We start from the raw sequence: 20,888 nt of genomic DNA, 5'->3' as shown, positions 1-20,888 counted from the left end.
CTGAATTCACTTGTACTTATGAGTCAGTCTTCACATACTTGTGGTACCACATGCATAAATAAAGTTATTGCTTGTTTTTAATATTCTTGTGCAATTAAGAGAGTCATGCATGAGATGTTTTAAACCACATCAAACTAACACAACTCATTTTGGATAAGCATTCAAATGAACAGTGGTAGGTAAAAGGTAGGGAGGGCATGCTCATATAATACAAGTTGAAAGGAAACCTGAGTAGCAAGTGAAGAACTTTTCTTTCATTATGTCACATGAGGAGCACGCAAAGAACTGCTGTCCTACTCTGTTCTACTGAAGTGCATATTCTTTTTCAAGACATGTGATTTTTTTTTCCCCATGTCCTCTTTTTGGAACGCCAATTTCATGTTAATTTGACCTCCTCCTCAACAGACTTCCTTTTATGGTAGCAGTACTTCCTTCTTCCCCCTTAAACCAGCGCATGAGCTGAGAACAAAACCCATTGGTGCTGTAGGGCAGTGTGAACGCCCATGCCGGAAGCAGATTCCGGAGGTGACGGTGATGTTGGGCTGCTGATGTTTTACACTGCCTTAGTCAGGCCACATGACAAGACTACTCCTGTGGAGGGGATAAGGAAGTGTGCCAAATAAGGTAAAAACCAAAAAACTGATGTGTTTAAGACAGCTTCATTGGGTAATCCTCTCCTCCTCTCAGTATTCTTTCATTTCCAAATTGTCAATTTAACCAGTGCTAGGGAAGGGAAGGACTGTAGCTACAATATAGTTTAGCTGTCTTAATATGGCACTACTGTAGCTGTGTTTAACAGCAACTGCAAGATGAACCATAAATGAAACAAGATAACATTAATCAGCCTCAAAACAAGCCACAGATATGATCAAGGTAAGGAACATTCTGCCAGAGCCTGATCTTTCTTGTTCTACCACCTATGGCCATTGAGCAAAGAGGGGAAAAAAAAAAAAAAAAAAAAAAAGCTTGAGGACCACAGCTGTATGGCTCTTGTCAGTGAAATCAAGTTCCACAGGACTGGGAGTAGGTGGTGTGTAGCTACGAGGAGGGTGGATTGTTTAAACCAACACCCAAGCTTTTTAATTTTTACAGATGCAGGAATTTTTTTACCCTGATGTGTGTGATATAACCAGCTTGTACTAGAAATTCTCGTACCACAACAGATCACGAGTTGCTCTTCCACCAGACAGCGCAAGGAAACTGCTGCTTTTTATCTAACCAAATAAATTCATTTATTGAGGAGGAATGTCAGAGGCAGCCTTTCATTGTAAGGTATACAAGACAAATACAATTGTAGTCTAAATGAGGGAGACAGCTGACTCATAAGCATGACTAAAAATACAAGAAACAAAAGAGCACAAGGAGCCAGCTTTGGTCCATGATTTTATGGTGCCTCATCTGTGTGCTCAGGCTCCAGGCTGCTCCATTCACAGGGCAATGCTGGGAGATGAGCAAGGATGCAAGTTAACATAGTGGCAGAGCTTATGGTCTTCTGTGATAGGTGCCTACAACTGGTTATGAATGGCACTATAGAGTATTGGTTCAATCACCTTCAGTTCAGTGGTCTGAGAATCAGTGGAAGAAAATGAAAACTAGTTCTAGCTTCTCCAGAGAAAGAGCATTAATGAAGAGCAACAGCTGCACTCAGGATTGATTTTTCTTTAAAAACAAAACAAACAGCAAGGACAATGGAGACACCAGTATTTTATTTTCCATGACAGCAAGACTACAAGTATTAACACCTCTATACTTGACTAAGTTTACTCTTCCATGTGTTGCAGTCCATGTAAGTTACTCCTATTCAACAAAAGCTTGAAGTATTTTAAGAGAAAAAAAAAAAAAAAAAAGATATTTCTGGGGGTGCCAGGGGTGTTTCTGTTTGTTTGGATTTTTTTGTTGTTGTCTGCTTGTGATTTGTGCCCCTTTTTAATTAAAAAGTAGTTAGAAAGACACATCTAGCACTTGTGATTGTCACAGAAAATGTTTAACATTCTTTTGTAATCACAATTCTGCAGTCTACGCCTTTGTCTTGACATACAAGAAACTAAGGCTATACAGAGGAGGTTCTTAATTTCAAAATTAGGAAAAATTTACACATACAAAATAAATTTATGCTAATGAGCATGTCATTATTCAAATTCATTCCAGCACTTAAAAAGTTAGCTAAGAAATTACCTAAAAATTAGATATTTTCTTCATTCATCTAATAGCAAACTGAAAGTGAAAATAAAAGTTAACATCTAAATCAAATTCTAAACAAGCATCTTAACCTAAAAGGCAGTGATAAGAAAAGGTGACATTGGCTAACTGATTTCTTTATTCTAGTTCAGTGATAAAAATAACCGTGAGATGTAGCATGTTGGATGACAAAACCTTCTGAGTAGATATGTCACTATAGAGCCTTTTCCACACAAAATAAATTGGATCCATTCATTAAGTTTAACTGGTGGAAACTGTTAGTGTTGACATTTATACCATCATAAGCCAAAAGAATTCAAGAAAGATTTAACAGTGAAAACTGTATTGAAAAAACGTTTTTTCTTGAGACAATGAAATCAAAGTGTCAAAGCACTGCTCTCATTACAGATAAGGACAGATTTAATTTAGGTGGTTTCTCAATACAAACAAAACCCTTCTACAGTCCTATGGAATATACATCTAGTAGTAGAAAAAGTATGTCAAATTTTGGTGACACCAGAAGATTCACTGAAAACTTTCAAAACCAGAAAAACTCTTTGAGCTTTGTAAAAATCCTTCTTTAAAAGTTGCTTATAATTTGTTTTCCTCTAACAGTCTGAAAAAAGTTTATTTTGAAAACCAAATAGTTCAGTACTCAAGTGTCCAAGGCACACTGGAAAAAGAAAATTAAAGAAAATTTTTATTACCTGATATGTAATAAAGGTCCTTTAAAAGTGGTTAATGCTTTCTTTGTATTTTTTGGTTTGACCTCTGTTTTGTCAGTTTCCTCTGATTTGGAAATTTGTTCTATAGAATTCATCTGAGTAAAAATGATAGTTATAATGAATAACTAGAAACCTGGATTACATGTTACATAATCATGCAGGTTATTTCAAAGAATATGATGAGGCTTATTTCAACAGTTTACATATTACATACCAAGCTCTATAAATATTCATTCCCTGAAGGTGCTTGAAGTCCACTGAATAAAATTATTTACTAGAAAAGTTACATAACACATTAAACATGTACGAAACAAAATTTAGGGTTTGTTTTTTTTTCCACGTATTTTCCTGCTGTTCAGGTTGGTTTTTGAAAACTCCAGACATACTAAGTTGTAGCCCTTCAAATATCTAAGAGTATAAAGCACTGGTATTATTCATCCACTGCAAATTAAAATTAAAACAGATGCACCAATACAACCACTGTACCACTGTAACAGAAAACACAGTACCAATTCCACACTTCATTGCATTGCAGGGTAGCTAAACATATCTTCATTGCTCTTAGATGAAACTCTGAAGTATTTCAGAATATAAATAATGCTGATTGAATTGGTGCTTTCAAAACTGCAGGTACATCTTAGGTTCAGAGGGTTTTCTTCTATTACATTAAGAAAATACATGCAAAACAGGGCAGGTGCTGGGGGGGTACAGAAGACTGAAAGAATTAGTGAGTGACATCATGATTCCAGATCAGCTGACTGAAGAGTTGGCTTAGCCTCCCTTTTTATTCCACTTTTAATACACAGAAAACACATGAAGAGAATTCAGTTCATGCAAATTCGAAGAATAGGAATGAAAGGAATACAAAACTTTATATTAAATAGTCTGTATAAAAAGAACCCACATAGCAACTTTTTTTTCATAATTATATAAAAGTGGTAGAAAAAGGTTAGTGTATAAATACACTGCACTAGTTATATATTAGGCTTTGTTCTACATAAACTGCCAGAAAAAAATATTACTTATGGAACACAAGAGTGGAAGCACCTACAGGACAGGCACTTACTAACCAAGTTTATTCATGATTCCCTGTACTGAAAAAAAATTGAGTAGCACTTTGGTTACACTGAATAAAAGTGAAAACAGTTATATGCTTTATGGTATTCCAAGAGTAAAAAAAGTAAAAAAATTAAAATACCTTGAGTAGAAAGCTAAGTCACCCAAGAAAATTAAAAGCCAACAAACACTGAGGCTTATTAAGCACCAAAGGCAACTCACACATTGAGCAAAAATTCTCCATGTTTCTGTATAGAAAAATAATGGCTTGCAAAATGTGCCCAAAGCAAAAGAAGCTACTGAGTCTAACCATGGTTATGTAATGCTTTCTTCTGACCTTAAGGTCAGTGAAATTATCTTTCTTTCTTTTTGTTTTGAAAAGCTGGCTAAGTTGCAAATAACAGCTGGACTACTTAGTGAGATGCACATTTCAAATTATTCTGACAAACCTGGAACAGTAAATAAAACTGTATTCTACTCCATTAAACAAAAGATTTGCAAGTAATATTCCAAGTTTTATTACGGCAATAAATTAGTGAAATTTCAATTTTTTTTCTACTATTTTCAAGAGCAATATGCCCCGTTACTATCACTGCATATTCCTAAATATCACTTCATAGGAACTTCTGTAAAATGATGCCTTTATTTCTGGATAAACAACACTGCAAGAAGATTATGTTGCAAAACATGATTGATGGAGTAGGAATACAATTTCTCCTGAGAACAAATGAAAACATTTATATGTTGAGATTTTATCAATAATTTAAGAAAACAAATTAACATCCAGTAGTGCATAAATATTTAACCTAATATTTTTTCCATGTACATACTGATTTAAGCATTGGAGAAAACTAGATCTATTTTTAAATGGTCACCAGTAGATATACCAAGATTAAAAAGAAACCAACTAGAAAGAAAACCTTTGAAAACAAAATACCTCCTTCCTTTTAATGTATAATTCACTATATTCCAAGAGATAGACTAAATACCTGCTGAACATTTTATGCATTCTGAAGCATGAAACTTGAGTTAACAGACCAAGAATCAAGGTTGAAACTGCAACTATAATTTTTCAGTTTTCCTGTATTCCTTTGCTAAATTAGAAGACAGAAAAACTGTTAAAAATACAACACAAAGACAAGTAATCAGAATTATTTGCCTTTTGTCCCCCTTTGTAACCATCTAGCTGGTCTTGCCTAAATCTTCACTTAGATACCTTTTTCTGATTAAGGTTTTGTGCTTCATTCATGTCCCCAGCCTCCTTGGTGTCTGCATCTATCTCTTCTTTACTTTCATGCTCATCTTCACTTGTAATGGGCCCATTTTCACATAAAGGAGTTTGAAAATCATCATCAACCAATGGAGGATAACTGTACTTGAAAGAATCCTGAAAAATAAGGAGATTTATAAAAGATGAGTTATCTGAGTGGATTAGAAGTACCTTCTCTAGGGTTTTTAAAATGGAAATATTGCCATTGTTCCTTGTTTCACACTACTTTTACGTTTCATTTATCCATTTCAAGTTGCACCCCTGCACAGAAAGCTGACCAAAGAGTTTCTATTTTATCATCAGTAGGCAAAGAAAGAGTCATCCAATGAAGCCAGTAAAGAGTAACTTTTCTTTATAGTCACAGCAGAACTGCAGAAGCTGGTCTATCAAGGATCAGCATTCAGACTCTTATTGTTGAAGATCTCTTCTTAGCTCTCAAAAATGTGGTTTAAAACTTATGACAGCTGTTTCTAAAAATATTTCAAAAGTGATGAAAAACATCAGTTGTTCCTTGTATGTTAGTTTCATAATGGCCAGTTTAAAAAAAGGAAATAAACCCCAAAACCATAAAACAGCCCCAAATAATCCCTTAAGTTTAAGATAATGTGTGGACCTTTAGCATATTTAGCAATTCAGCCCTCTAGTATTTGGAAGGCCAAATCAATTTAAAGACCTTATTTAAGACATCTGAGTAATGCAGCAGCAGAATACTTAAGTTCTCAAAGACTCTACAATAAAGGTAACTTCTCCATTGGAAGACCAGTATAAACCAATTTTTGCTAACTAGAAATTCTCTTACCATTCTCCAAATCCTTTTATTACATGCAATGTTAGAGGCAGTGTTTGAATGGGGATCTCTGCTCCTACCACATTTTCAAGCGGTTTTAAGCACCAAGTAAACTGAATTAGTCTGTTAGCTTTTTCAATGGAGAAAAATTACATAGCTTTGACTCCTGTGAGGCAGAATGGAGCAATGTCCCTGCCTCACAAATGATGCCTCCCTCAGCAGGGAGCTACAAAAAGGTGTTTCAAGAGAGTTCTCCATAAGCAAGTACATTTTCTCAAAACAAGGAACAATGTCACGTTAATGTCATGTTAAGAAAGATTAAAAGGGAAAAGTCTTAGATGGAATCACTTAAAGAAAACACAAATAAAACAGCATACTTCCTGCTCATCTATAATCAAGGTCCAAATCTCATCTACTCTTCAGGCTGTAGCAACACTCAAAGACCTCTAGATTAATGAAATGGGTATTCCCTGGCTCAAACAATATCCTATTAAGGGCCTTAAAAACAAGCTTTAAGTATCAGTTATAAACAAAATCACTATTAGAAGAGAAGACTACAGCCTGCTAGAAATAATACAGTAATCTTACAGAATACTGACATCCCACATTGGACAGAAACATCCAGCTTGTCCTTATCCAGACCAACAAAGTTTTGTCACTCCCTTCCAGCACAGGATGAAGGGCATATAACGAAGTCACCTTAATAGAGGGAAATTAATTTCGCTGCACATCTTACTCGTTAATCCATGACGCTGGATAGCTTCAAGAGCTGAACAGAATCTCATCAGTAGACACAGTGCCTAAGTTTCAGTGGCATGGGTATATCTACTAACAGGGTGAAAAACTCAGCCAGGTAAACAAGACAGATTTATTCAATACCTGATAGAGCCATTCTATAGACTTATGGCTCTTCTTTATAGCAGATCTAGAGAATTCATACTACTATTTTTGGCAGTTTTTGTAGAGGTGTCTTCATCACAGCAGTAGTATTTTCTAAGATCACACGTGCAGTGGCCAAGAAGCCATATGCAAGCTTAGCCATGTCTTAACTTCAGGCCACTGACCTACATAAGGCACTTCCAAGAAAACCTGTGGGCTATCAATCTAGATACCCAGGTGAAAAGAACAGCAGTTGCACACATTGTTCAATATTGGCACCAGTTGAGAGAATCTTGCTCAATTCATCCTTGTTAAATCCATCTTCTGACAAAGAAAGACTGGGCAAAACAACAAATCAAAACCCTACTGTGTGTACATGTCTTGCATCAAAGTGTATACTGTACACTGTATGCACATCAGTCTTGCAGAAAGTATTACTGAAGAGACAACAAATCTCCCTGCCCAGTCAGAAATGTGTATGCTTTAAGAACTGGACTGTTCCAACAGCTGGAAATGGCAAAATGTGTGATAGAAAAGATAGGAAAGCCAGAAAACACTGAGTTAGTATACATTTATTACTAAATGAAAACTTTTACCAAGTGGGTCTTGAGCACCTAACCCTGATTTTCCCGGCTGGCTAGCATTAGCTTGCTCCTAGATCTGCCCTGGGTAATTTTGACAAACTCTCCAAAATAAACCTGCTATAAAGAAAATTACTTCTGTGCACAATGGACAAGAACAACTTAAAGCCACATCCATGGTATGTATCATGTATGGATTAGCAATATGGTAACTGCCACAGCCAACAGACTGATGAGGACTTAGGTGGAATTCAGACCAAATCATATCCCCAAGTCCTGCAAAGCTCAAGTTTCTGTTTTCCATAACTAGTTTTAATGCTTACAGTACTCTGGAGAAACCTTTGCCCACTAGTTGTCTAAAATCAAGCATGTAATATTCCTCCTTTTGCAGCTGGCTGACAATCAATCAAAGGATTTTAAAGCTATGGAAAATTTCTGATTCACCTTTTGAGTGACCTTGAGACAGACTTAAAACATGCTTAAAAATAACTTCACTGAGACACTGAAGCTTAGAGGCTTCCAACAGAGACAGAGAACAGTACCCTTAGTTAAGCAAAGTAATCACTGACTCCAAGTTCAACATCATTAATTCTATGGATCTTTTTTGGTACTTCCAGAACTAGTCTCTAATATTCTTCTGGAATACAAAGAAGCTAAGTGCAGAGGAATCTAGGTATCTCCCCAAATTAACCTGCCAAATGATCTGCTATACTAGTTGATTACATCTGGCAAGACCTGGCTCCTCAAAGTTGGATCCTAGTAGGGGACACAGCAAAGGATTCACAGACAGGCTGTGCTCTTCAGTAGCATTATGCTTGTTGCAAATATGAAGATCTGTAACTAAACATGTGGAAGTCAAAGATGACAGAGAGAGAATCGGAAGGAGGGGAAAAAAAAAAATCTCCCACAAACAAAACCAAACACTTGAGAGAAATCAATTTGTGCAGATTACACAAATAAGATACTGCAGTTATTGACAGGCCTGACAATACTAATAATGGTGAATTGCACTCTAGCTAGCTGCCTCAAGAGAAGTCAGTGTTAATCACATCAAGGAAAGTTAAATTCTGAGAAAGGGCATTAAGTTATGTCTTGTCTAGTAAGTGAAAAACACCCTGCTATCAGAGATGCAAAGGTTCTAATTTACTGTGTACACTGTAAAAGTCTTGGGAAGAAAGATTCAGAGCACAATTTTAGACTCTTGGTATTTGCTAACAATTCTTCCAAATTATGACAGTTTTGAGGTTAAAAACTCAAAACACCCACCAAGTGAAACTCAGCAGTTGGACAAAGCCTGTGCTGGTTCAAAATGAAAGGCTCTTAATATGCAGAGATAAAGCTGTTTTTCTGAAATTGTCAAAACCTCATATCCAAAGGAACATGGCCTTCCTACAATTGCTGAAAGACAACCCTCCTTTTCTCCACATTGTTGGAGATATACTCCAAAAATGCTACCATAAATGGCCTATTAACATTTTAAAGCATAATTTTTCTGCAAATTTCTTTTAAAGATTATGCAATACTGATGTACTAGCCTTGTGAAAAGTGAAACCTGTTGTGCAAGATGCTTGTGCTGTTTCACTCTTTAGATTGCACTAGAACTGGATTCTGGTTCTGTTCAACTGACGCTGCTTGTGCTTGGAACTCCACTATACTCTTTGAAAAAAAATCTTCTACAGCCATGTCTTAAAATGCAGCCCTGGAGATGGCAAAGGAAAAACAGCCACAATCTTTAGTGTCTTTAGTGAATCATAGTTTTGGAGCAGAACTAGAACTCTCAGAGGACAATGAAACCTACTTTCTGTTCATAGGACTTGTTTCATAAGCAAACACCATCTCTAATTCATCAAGGAGGAAAAAAAGTACAGGCAACAATGATACTTAAATAATTTTTCTTGAAGGTCTGAAAAACTAAGTGGTTTTCAGTGACTTATAAGGGGATGAATGATTCAGAAAAAATAGTTCCGTAGTTAAGAACGTACTTAAGAATGCAGATAACAAATTCTCGTGAATTAACCTATTTTATAATATTGGGATTTTGAAATCATCATTGGCAACACAATTTCAATAAGTCTCCCACCTGTGAAGAGCCAACCCTCAACCCCACATATGGAATTTATATGTGTGTCACAATCTATCACAACAGGAACGTGAAATTTCATACTTACAGTTCCACCCATGTGAGGTGGCAGATACTCTGCACTGATGTATTCCTGCACGTCACTCTTGTTTGTGAACTTTAACATGCTTATTGCATCTGGGCCAAGCCAACCCTTCACAATTTTAAAAGCAGCTTTAAAAAATGAATCAAAACAAAGGTATACATGAGTTAACAGGAAAGAAGTTTTGTAATTTTGTTTTTGAAGGTTTTTTTCAGTGAATTGGTAGATCTTACATAACACAAGCGAATAACATCCCTCAAGATATTGCAGAACCTGCTCTGAAAGTATCTATCATTGGAATGAGCAATGCAAGGGAAAAAAGGTGTTATTTACAGAGACAATGGAAAGAGTATCTTTGATTTAATAACTGACAACTCTGTTGTCTTGGAATTTAGTCCTTGAAGTACTGAGGGGGTAAAACCAATTGTTTCCAAATCTCAGTGAGGGAGGTTGAGAAAGATAAGTATACACTCTTACTTGCTGAAATGTTTAAAGGGTATTTGTTTGTATCTATGAAGCATTTACAAAAGACCATTGTTAATTCAGTGAGAGTAAAACATGAATATGCAGGAAAATATAAAGCCAACATAAAAATATATATTCATATGGCAACAACAGAGGAATAGAGTATTTACCCTGTACATTATAGTTACAGATAATTATTGGAGTACCCATATCAGAACAAATGTAACCACATCTGCATCCAGTGTAAAGCATCTATCTTAAACTGTGTATTCTAGTTTTGAGCTGGTTCTAAGTCACCATCACCATCACTGCTAATGATAGGATTCCTGTTAAAAGCATTCAAGGAATGGACTATTTATCAAGGACTCCTAATCTTTGAAAACAACAGGATGAATACAGACATACTTCATGTAAAGTATGATCCAAAATATAATGATAAAAGGAAAAATAAAAAGTATGCAACCTTTAAACTGACAGATTTAAATATGCCTGTTTAACAAATTCCATTATTCAGCTACTCTGTATCTACACAGAGCAGAAAAATGCTTCTTATTTATGCTGCTAAATTTTAAGTTATCACAATTTGAAAACAGAAAAAAAAAATCAAAAACTTACCATTCATTATCCATGGCATTTCAAATATTACTATCTTTGCTGAAAAGAAGAAAAAAAATCTGAATATCGAGTGCTAGGTATTTCTCTATTTAAGAGAAAGCACAGCAATAACATTCATGTAAAAAGTAAATATTCACTTTTACAAACCTCCATGTTCACCTCCCTGTAAAAGCAATTTTGTACAAGCTTATTGCCATTTAGAAACATTAACTGATTGCTTGGAAAACAGGGAATAAAATTCCAAGTTATACATTGCTTATGTACTTCCTGGGTTATTTCTTATCTGACATTTGGTTACTAATAACTCATCTCACAAATAAGGCAAAGAAAGGAAGGATCTCAACCTGACCTAGAAAAGCAGCTACTGAACAGAAGAAAGTTTAAAAAGTATATTCAGCACCCCCCTACTTCAAAAAGAAACAACTAATCATAAGTCTTGTATATCTATTTTTTCCAAATAGTCTTAATTTAACCGTAGAATTTTGAAAACACTTAAGTCTCCCAATTTTTTTTCCTCTTGAATGTCAAAGTACAAAAAACAATGCTGCACTTGCCTTTAAGTTTGATATTTGATCAAAGCTTTGAACTTTGATCAGCAAGCCAAATTCTAATATTCAGAGTTTAAGCAGTTGTTGTATGGAACTTCAACATTCACATACATTTTCACCTAAAATTTACAACACATTTAAGATGAGCTAGCATAAACTATTCAGTGTTTGCCTATGTATAAAAAATAGCAGGCAACTATGCAAGGTTTTGTAAGTGTGCACAAAAATGCCTTTTCAGATTAAACCATTGCTTCCCATAAATTTCTAGAGCCATTTATTCTCTGACCCCCGAAGACTCCTAAAGGATACAAGTTTGTAAAGCTTCTACCCATCCAACAAGTAGCAAAGGAAAACAAGTCAATTCCTTTCTATTATATGCTTACAATAGTTCTTACCATGTATAAACATAGTAAGAACTATTACTTAGTAATAGTAATAAACATTACTTCACAAAACGACAGATCATTTTTGATGAAAGTCAAGTTTATTCACAAAACAAAGGTGTACTAAGGACAAGACTATCCTAACACTATAACACTCACGTTTCATGGTTACCACAGAAAACACATGAAAAAAACACCTTTATCTTCCCCATCTTCTGTCATATTATGAAATGCTCTTGTTACACAAGTCTACAATGCTTAACATTTAATATACAATACTTACTGAGGAAGTTTGGGTAATAATCTGTAAAACAGTTGACAATAAACCTGACAAAATCCAAGTCCTAAATAAAAAAAAAACAAAAAAAAACCACAGCATAAATGCAAAGCAAGCCAAAACATTAAAAAATACAGGCCTAGTTAAAGCACTTAATGAAAAGCACAAGATAGATATATTGCAGTCAACTATGTTCAAATTTTACATACACTATCAATATCCTCAAGACACAATGCAAGGCTTTTTCCTCCATTAAACTGCTGCAGGACTGTTGTCACACTTTCCCTTATAATCTCAGAAAGAAGCCAATAGACCTCTGATCAGAGCAATAACTAAAATACCTAAAGTACTTCAGAGTACCAACAGGACTTAAGATGTGCAGGAAAGACAGAGGAAAAATAAACCTTTAGCACTAGAGAAGCTTGACAGATGGAAGTGCACTCAATATATTGAAATTTTCCTTCAGTAATTATCCTACATACTGTCCAATACACTACTGCACTCAGTATTATATTTCCAAAGGAAAAAAAATAGGTTTTCCTTTGAAGAGAATTGTTAGGTTGAGTATTAGTTGGTGGCATGCAGAGAAACTGTGGGCAGAGACAGGACTCAAAGAGCTGCTTCTACATCACCCATTTTCAGGATGCCTCTATCCAATGAGCAACTGTAGAAAAATAGTACAGTCAGTCTCCTTTGCAAAATTCAGGTAAAATGGAACTGACTACACAGTAAAGGGCAAAGAAGGCCTTTTATGAAACTTTATTTTAGAAATAAAGTAAGAGATACCTTACCACAATAAGGTACTCAAGTGGGAAGCCTGCCATGAGTCCTTTTAGCAGAAGTGACCACCACTAGTGACCACCACTACCACTACTTTTAGAAATAGTACAGAGCGTTTCTGGCTGAGGATCCAAAGCCTGTCATAACAGTAAGAAAGGGGAAGGAGGTCCTAGGGTGATGCAAACACACTACCAAAACATTTCTGGACAGAGTGAAAAAAGCCCCCCAAAAAATAACACTCTGTAAGAGGACTACCCACAACCTGAAAGCTTTTTAAGTGGCTTCAGCAACTAGAAACTAACTGAAAGCTTGACATCTTTACTGGCAGAAGGTGGCCTCTAACAGAAGCATTTATCTCAACTGTCTATTGCTTGTACCAAACACAATATTTTTCATTTAACAGCACAAACACAATGATAGATTCAAATGATTAGAATCTCCATTAATCAGGATGCTCCTCTCCATTCTGCTGCCTGTCCAAAAGCAGCGCTATCAAATAGCAGAAGAATAGAACCATTATTTTGATGAAAGTCTGGAATTAAAAGTGAAGATTTCACAGACCATTCAATAACTGCATCTATTCTAGTTACCTGACCTGGTGTGACACGCCCTGAGCTATCAGAATTATCTCCTGCATAACAGTGATAAAAGTGATATAGTAGATGTCTATAGCAACAGAACAAACAAATGAGGCATGCTCCTCATGAGATCCAACTCCCTTTTCTTTTAGGACAGATTTATCAATTACTCCACATGGCTACAAACAGCCATCAAAAAATATTCCTGCTCTGTGATAAACATACTAACTACAAAGCAAGACTGTACAATGGGACAGTTACAGACAGCACTTGCTGAGATTTGGTTTCTGGGAGTCTCAAAGACACAGGGGAAAAAAGCTGCTTCAAGACATAATCCATAAAATTCAAATCAAACTAGTCTTTCACATCAAGGAAATTATTACAATCCTTTACTCCTGTTATATAAAACTGTGGTTCCAGTAGTATCTTTAGGAACATGAACAGACAGCTCTCACTGTACAGATAGGAGCACCAACCTTGCAAAACAGAATCACACCATATTTATTTGTCAAATTACCTTCTTATAAACTACTGGCCCTGTACTGCACAGCTGCAAGGTCCCAATGCAGCATTAACAATCTTGCCTACACTAGATATAAAGAAGCTTTTGGAGATGGGTTTGGGAGTGGTGTTTTTTTGCTTACGTTAATTCTTGCCATACAACCACCACCACCACAAAAAAAAGACAAAGATACAAGTTTCAGCCATTCTTGTAATAACAGGATAGCATGGCACTCTTTAAGAAAAATTTAATTATTCTATAGAAATTCATTTTATTTTTTAACTTACAGACAATCTGTGAGATTTTTAGTTATTAGATTAAACCAATATGTAAATATTGGTAAGTAAATATGTACTGATAAGCAAGATCTCAACCTTGCAATCTAAACCAGGTCAGCCACCAAACTAAAAGCAAATTTTCAGCAGTTGCAGAAGACAAAGTTTAATATGAAACAAAAGATTTTGGAAACTGCTCATATCATGTGAAAAAGCTCTACCATATCACTGGTCTCAGAGACTGTTATTTATGTGCCAAGGACTATACAGTGACTTCGTTTTTTCTGGAAACAAAGGTTAAATAATTCCAAAAGCAATCAAGACAGTAAAAATACTTACTATGTGACTGATTCCAGTTTCAGCCATGTCAAATACCACTGTCAAGGGCTTTCCATGATCTCTCTTGGCATAATGTTCTAACCAAAAAGCAACCAGTTTCTTTTTTTCAAGTTGTTGTTTAGGATCTCTTGTATGATGTTTCACTTTGAACCAAACTTGGACAAAAACACACACAGAAGTTGAAAGGAATGATCCAAGCAAACAGAAAACATCATGCAAATAATTATAGAGGATGCACTGAAATGTATTAAGACCTCTGAACTTGTATTTTACATTTGTCCTGATTTGTCCTGACCACTGAACAGCCAAGAAAAACAACAGCACAACTCGTCACAAACCCCACATTTCTCACATTTTTTTACTATAACTTTTTAGAAATTGAAAATACAAATAATTACATCCCAGAAAAAACAATAAAGGGGGAAACCATTTTTTGTATATTTAAAGACTATTTACCTAGACTAGCATTTCATAATTTAAAATTAAATCACATGGTCTTCAGCCAATATTATGTTCAGCACATAGTCTAAGTATTGCTGTAAAATTAATGCTTCCTTTTCTGCTTAGGTTTCCTACAGCAGTTGATGTGTTTTGAAAATCTATTTATACACACATTAAGAATCATATAAAAAGCAACAGATCTTTCTAAAATAAAATATTCCAGGAGGTGAGCAACACTATAAATGAAAGCTTAGTATATATTCTTCTGGAATGAAAAAAAAAAAAAAAAAAAAAAAAAGCCATAGAGAGACTTGCTTTTCCATGGGGAAAAAACAAAACAAAACAAAACACAAGAACAAACCCACAAGCATTATTCAAAGTAAAAGACTTTATAAAATGTCTGAAACCAAGTACTGATTATGCAATAAGTGAGAAAAGAAATATTCAGGATAGTAATGTGAAGGGTAGCTTTCATTTTTACTACCATCTTTACAATATCAAAGTTAGACAAGCCTGAAAATAACTTTAAATATGCTCAATATTCTTCTCCCTGGAACTTGTAAAGTTCTAGTAAAAACCAGATTTCTTCTCCATGTCTTTTACTTCCAATTGCAAAACGGAAGTAAAAAGTATTGTTTCATGTAAAGAAACAAATGTTTTTAAATATAGCATATTAGCTAGACTGTGTATTTCAAGATTAAATTCAAACACAGAAAATACATTAAACTATTACATTCTTGTTTAAGACAGTGACCACATCACTAAGCCTGTCAAAGTCAGGCCCATGGTGTGATTCTGAGGCTGCCCTGTGCAGGGTCAGGAGTTGGACTCCATCATCCTGCTGGGTCCCTTCCAACTCAGTGGATTCTACAATAAATAAAAAATTTATTACCCAGTTAGCTTTTAAAGTAAAAATAGTAGCCAATAGATACCTATGTCTGTTCTTAAAATGCTTATTTTACAAGATGATAAAATGGAAGAAACAAAATAATGACCAAAAGACTGAAAATGGTCTATTCTGTGTAACTTACATAACTTATAGCCCTCTTTATCGTATCCATGCAGAAAGAGAGCACCAATTTCAAATAACCATTTTGGAAGGACAGATTCTGACAAGTCTGAAAAACCAAGTGAAATATTACTTCAGTAATCATATTAATAATCACATTTTAACTTAATAGAAGTCACTAAAAAAACCACAAAAGTTTAGCAAAAAAAACCCCAAAAACATCTTTATAAGCCACTTTCCAAGGCGTTTATTAAACTAATGCAAATATTGAGATAACTTCAAATCTTTACTATCTTCTTCTCATGCCATAGAGTAGGGTGTATTCATGAACTAAGAATAATTGAAAAAAACCTACATAAGAAAATGCTGCAAATATTTATTTTTTTCATATTTGAAGGCTCCCTCACCATCCTCTATTATTTAATTCAGTGTCAAGACCTGTAGATAGAGTTCACCTTCAAAATATTTTCACAGCACAAAAATGAGATCTCCTTTATTTGATGTACAAGACCAGTGCTATTATAATGAACAAGAGAGCTTTGTTTGTTGTGGGTTTTTTTTGTTATTTGCCTTTTCTTTCAGATTCTAGGATGCAAAGAGACAAAACAAGAGATAGCTGCCTGACTGCCTGCCTTCCTTCCTCTTAAACACCCTTTCAATAGACATGGAACCACAACAAAACAGACACTACTGGTCAACATGAAAAGCAATACTTTTCTCTTTTTTCCTTTTTTGAAAGTTCTTGCTCAGCTCTCTGTGGTACTTGCAAACCTTCAAGAGGTTCTTAATGAAGCAATATATAGAGGTCAGTGGTAGTTCAATAGGAAAGCAACACACACCTTCAAAATCACTGTATAACACAGCTTACCATTAACTGTATATTCTTTCCTCCACTGGAAGCTTTCATCAATCATCTTTAAAGTATCGTCCACAACATCGTGACGCCAAATCAAGTAGCTTTCAACCCATTTATCATCTTGCTGAAGTCTTTCCACATCTCTAGAATCATATTTATCTGATTTATCTAGAAAATAAGTAAGTTAGTGTCTATAGCATTTGCTACAAAAACGTGAAGAGATTTGTCAAGTGTATGTCTAGAAGCATCTACTTGGTACATAAGATTTCTCTTGCAGTTTCAAATTTAAGCAAACAAAGCACAGCATGATAAATTAATGAAAACCATCTATCTGCTGCAATGATATTCAGAGACACTACGAGATTACTCTCACCAGAAAAATATTTTCTGTGATCCTTACACAAAGAAAAAAAAAGGTTCATTAGGGACAGGTGTAATTTTCCTAAAACCAATTTTCTGTAATTAACATGATTTAGTATACAGGCTTATAGTCTGTGTACTGATGAATGTATATATTAAACCTCAAAAGTAGATGCTTGAGTTCTCGAACTTATAGGTATCAGCAACTTAGACCATAAAATGTCTGACAACAAATACAAAAGTCATGGTTTTGAGCACGCACTACACATAATTGCATTAAACAAAATTTCTTTCTTAAAAAAAAATAAAATCATAGTTTATACTCGTAAATTGTTACTTTACCCAATAAAAACTTCATGTAACTCCAGAGTAGCACAAAAGCCCCCAAGGCTTCTTGCATCACATTAAGAACATAGTAACAGGCTTACATGCTTCTGGAAGTACTTCAGTACTTCAGCTTCAGGAAGTACTTGCGGCTTCCCTGGGGTTTTTTATTTTTAAACAGGAAAGTAAAACACAAATGCTAAGTGGACCTATTTCTACTGTAGATATGCTCAAACAAAAGCTCAGTTTTTAGATCAATGCTATTCTGTCTGAGAAATTGGTAAAAATAGAATGTAAATCAAGAGCCCATAATAGAAACAGACTTCTGAAAGCAACAGACATTGATGCACATATCTGCTAACTACTAAAACAAACATAATTTTTTAAGCTATTCACTAAATTCATGATTACCATCATTACCATTAGAACTGTTAATAAAAGAGATTTAATTTTCACATACTGGAAAGACTATTTCTCTATCAACAGCAATAAACTGCTTACAGAGCCATATACAAATATCTAGAACTGTGACAGGATAGCTTGGGAATGTGTATTCCAGACAGAAAACTCTGAGGAAGGAGTTAAGAAAAAGACACCATTAAACTCTGCTAATATTTTTTGTTTTACTGGCCTACATACAAAAAATATGATCTATTTTACTTGACTTTCAATTTATACCCTGTTATAAATTAGTTAGTGTAACTGTAAGAATATATCAATTTAAACGTGTCCATTCACTAAATTATAGTTCCACTCCCCAACGCATCTCTTCACATCTGCTTCTCACATCATCTACCATGTTCCCTTCTTCATTAGGCTTCAAATTTCTCCTTCCCTTGATCCTACTCCACTACTTTACTTTGTTCCTTAGATAATCCTAGAATCTAATCCCATTTTTCTTAATCTTAGTCCCCTACTTTCTTCTCTGCCCAAAAGCCTTAATCCACTAAAATCTTTTTAACTGTTGAAGTCCCTTTTCTCACCATTTTGATACTTGCACTGGACAGCTGATTTCCTATATTCTGACTAAGCCCAGTGAAGTGATCACTCAGCATCAGACTGAAATGTTTAACTTCTCTGTGGCTCTAGAGGAACTACAGATGAATTGGAAAAATCCAGGGCATGAAATTTAGTAGTCTCAACTGCTCATCTGAAATTTGTAGTTCCCCCCAATGATTTAGGAAGTTTTGTTTGATAAAAGCCAACAGCACTTAGTTTCAAAGTTAACTGCTTCACCTTGGCTTAATAATTTCTAACACACACTGGCTTCCAGCTATGACTGCAGTTAATCAATCAAGTACTTTGCTGAGATCAGTCCCACATGTATCTCATATAAAAAAGGGATTAGGGTACTGTGTAATTAAAGAGAAAACCCACCACCAGGTAAAAACTAACAGGATAACATTTCACACCTTTCTGAGGCTCTCTCCTCTCAGTATCTGTTTAAGAGCACAACTGCCAAAATGAAAGAATTGTGCATCTTGTATCAAACTGTAATTTAAACCCATTTACATACCATTAAATGGAACAATCCTCAGAACGCAATTCTCAGCCACTAACAAGTTTTCCCAAACACTGAACTTAGTGAATATTTTTAAAAACATAGACATTTAACTTTGTGAGTATTTTAAGAAAATGAAAGTGAAAGAGAAACAGAGAAAATGTTTAATCCAAACTTTCAACATCAATGGAAAGCAAGCTGCATTCAGAGATAAGGATAGTTGAAAAAGTATCTTTCCCCCTTTTCTGCAACTAAATTCTCAAAAAGGCACATGTAACCTGAATTTACATGTATGTTACAATACACCCTAAACCCAGGGGAAACAACTAGTCAAGTTCTGCATCCACAAGCACTTGCAGAATGCTAGTATTTTAATCAGGTTAGCTCAAGACTGACAGAACAGTACTTTATACTGTATGACTTTTACCCAATTGATCCAATTCTTCCTACAAAATAAGTAAAATTTAGAATGAGAATGTGAATCCAAAAGAAAGGTGTTTTATGTCACACACAAAAAGCAGAGTGATAGAAAATTGATGGAGCCCTCCCAAGAACCCAGTGTGATTGAAAATGTGTCAGTTCAGAGGAGGAATTCCTCTTCAAATCTGTACATGCCGCATATTTCTACAGATATCCGGAAACTTGTTTTCAAAATATGCTGTGAAATAATCAGAATGTTTCTAATTTTATAACACTTATGGAACACTTGAGTGTAGTCACTGTATTATTAGAAACTTATGGAATTAAATGAGAATTAGTTGAAAGAAAATAAGACCTTTGGGACTCTCAATGCAATTTAAATAAATCCTGAAAAAGAACAAACAGGCCAAAAGAGAAACAGTATTTGAGGGGCATCCATATGGAACTTCAGGTGGAACTATAAACGGAAGTAACTTACCTCTGATAATTTCTAAACCTACCCATTTAGATACCTATAACCATATACTAATTCTATACTAATTCCTTTTCTCAATGGAAAATTAGGTGCTTGCTTCTTCACACTTGTGACTGTCACTGAGACACTAAGTTTAGTGACACCCTCAGCTCAGGAAGAGAGACATCTCTGTAATTAAGTCCATAATAAACAGAATTTCATAAGGTATTTGGAACACACATCACTCACCCCAAAGGTAAGACAAGGACCAGCACTACCAGCTATTTCTGTTCAAAAAGAGCTACTGAAAGCCACGTGGGTAGCAGCAGTGCCAGACTTATGTACAACATTTCATAGTCCAGAGGCTTGGAAACCTGGTTGCTTCCCCAGTCCAAGACACTCAAACCTTTCTGCATCATAGAATAGTTCCATGGAAGAGGCAAAACTGGGATGCTGAAATACTTTGTCATTGACCCAGGAAACTGTAGAAACTAACCAAGACTCAGATCCAAAAAAGCAAGAAAAAGCATAATCTGACAAATTATAAATTACACATAAGGGGATGACAGTAGCAAGGAGATGTGGCCATTATTAACCCTCTTTATTCTTTTAGCTGGAAGTTCTTCAGGAAAATTTGAGCATGCAAAACTGACTGTTTATTCAACCTTATTTTGAAAACAGTTGGTTAAAGTCACTTTTATTTTCTCATTGAGCATTTGAGGTTAAGAGAAAAGGCTAGAAGAAGACAAAGTTCTGTTTGAACAGCAACTTCTTATATTACTTGCCTTCCTTTTTTTTCTTTTGCTTTAGTGAGGACTTCCATGTTCCTGTTCTTTCCACGAGCATATTCTACCCTTTTATTAGTTCTTCAAGCTGAGAAGCTTCCAGTGAAACTATATCACTTAATTACTGTTTCAACATAAAGGATCTTCTATAACATCAGACTGAAAACAGCTGCAGAGTTACTCAAAACCAAATGCACAGAGATTTCACTACAATACTTTCACTAGAAGATTTCATTAAGTTCTCCAAGGTACAAATTGTAAAATCCCTTCTCTTTACGTCACTCTTTTTTTTAATGTCATCTAATTACCATGCCAGGAGGCCCTGGAGCAGGACCAGT

The 20,888-nt window shown here is 35.1% G+C and overlaps 1 protein-coding gene across 2 annotated transcripts in view; it reads right to left on the bottom strand.

The window, feature by feature from the left end:
• MOSPD2 (motile sperm domain containing 2) overlaps window positions 1-20,888 on the bottom strand; it is a 32,185-nt gene that overhangs the window by 6,007 nt on the left and 5,290 nt on the right. For both annotated transcript variants that reach the window (XM_056488641.1, XM_056488649.1), the window contains exons 3-10: window positions 16,719-16,874; window positions 15,873-15,959; window positions 14,401-14,555; window positions 11,933-11,993; window positions 10,719-10,757; window positions 9,645-9,769; window positions 5,176-5,346; window positions 2,886-2,998 (exon numbers count right to left, since the gene is read on the bottom strand). In XM_056488641.1, coding sequence (XP_056344616.1) covers window positions 2,886-2,998; window positions 5,176-5,346; window positions 9,645-9,769; window positions 10,719-10,757; window positions 11,933-11,993; window positions 14,401-14,555; window positions 15,873-15,959; window positions 16,719-16,874 — 907 coding nt within the window. The remainder of the gene's footprint in view (window positions 1-2,885; window positions 2,999-5,175; window positions 5,347-9,644; window positions 9,770-10,718; window positions 10,758-11,932; window positions 11,994-14,400; window positions 14,556-15,872; window positions 15,960-16,718; window positions 16,875-20,888) is intronic.

The sequence above is a fragment of the Oenanthe melanoleuca genome, chromosome 1, assembly GCF_029582105.1.
Source record: "Oenanthe melanoleuca isolate GR-GAL-2019-014 chromosome 1, OMel1.0, whole genome shotgun sequence".
NCBI lineage: Eukaryota > Metazoa > Chordata > Aves > Passeriformes > Muscicapidae > Oenanthe > Oenanthe melanoleuca.
Note: the sequence above shows the minus strand (reverse complement) of the source record. Positions and strands in the feature narration are given on the sequence as shown.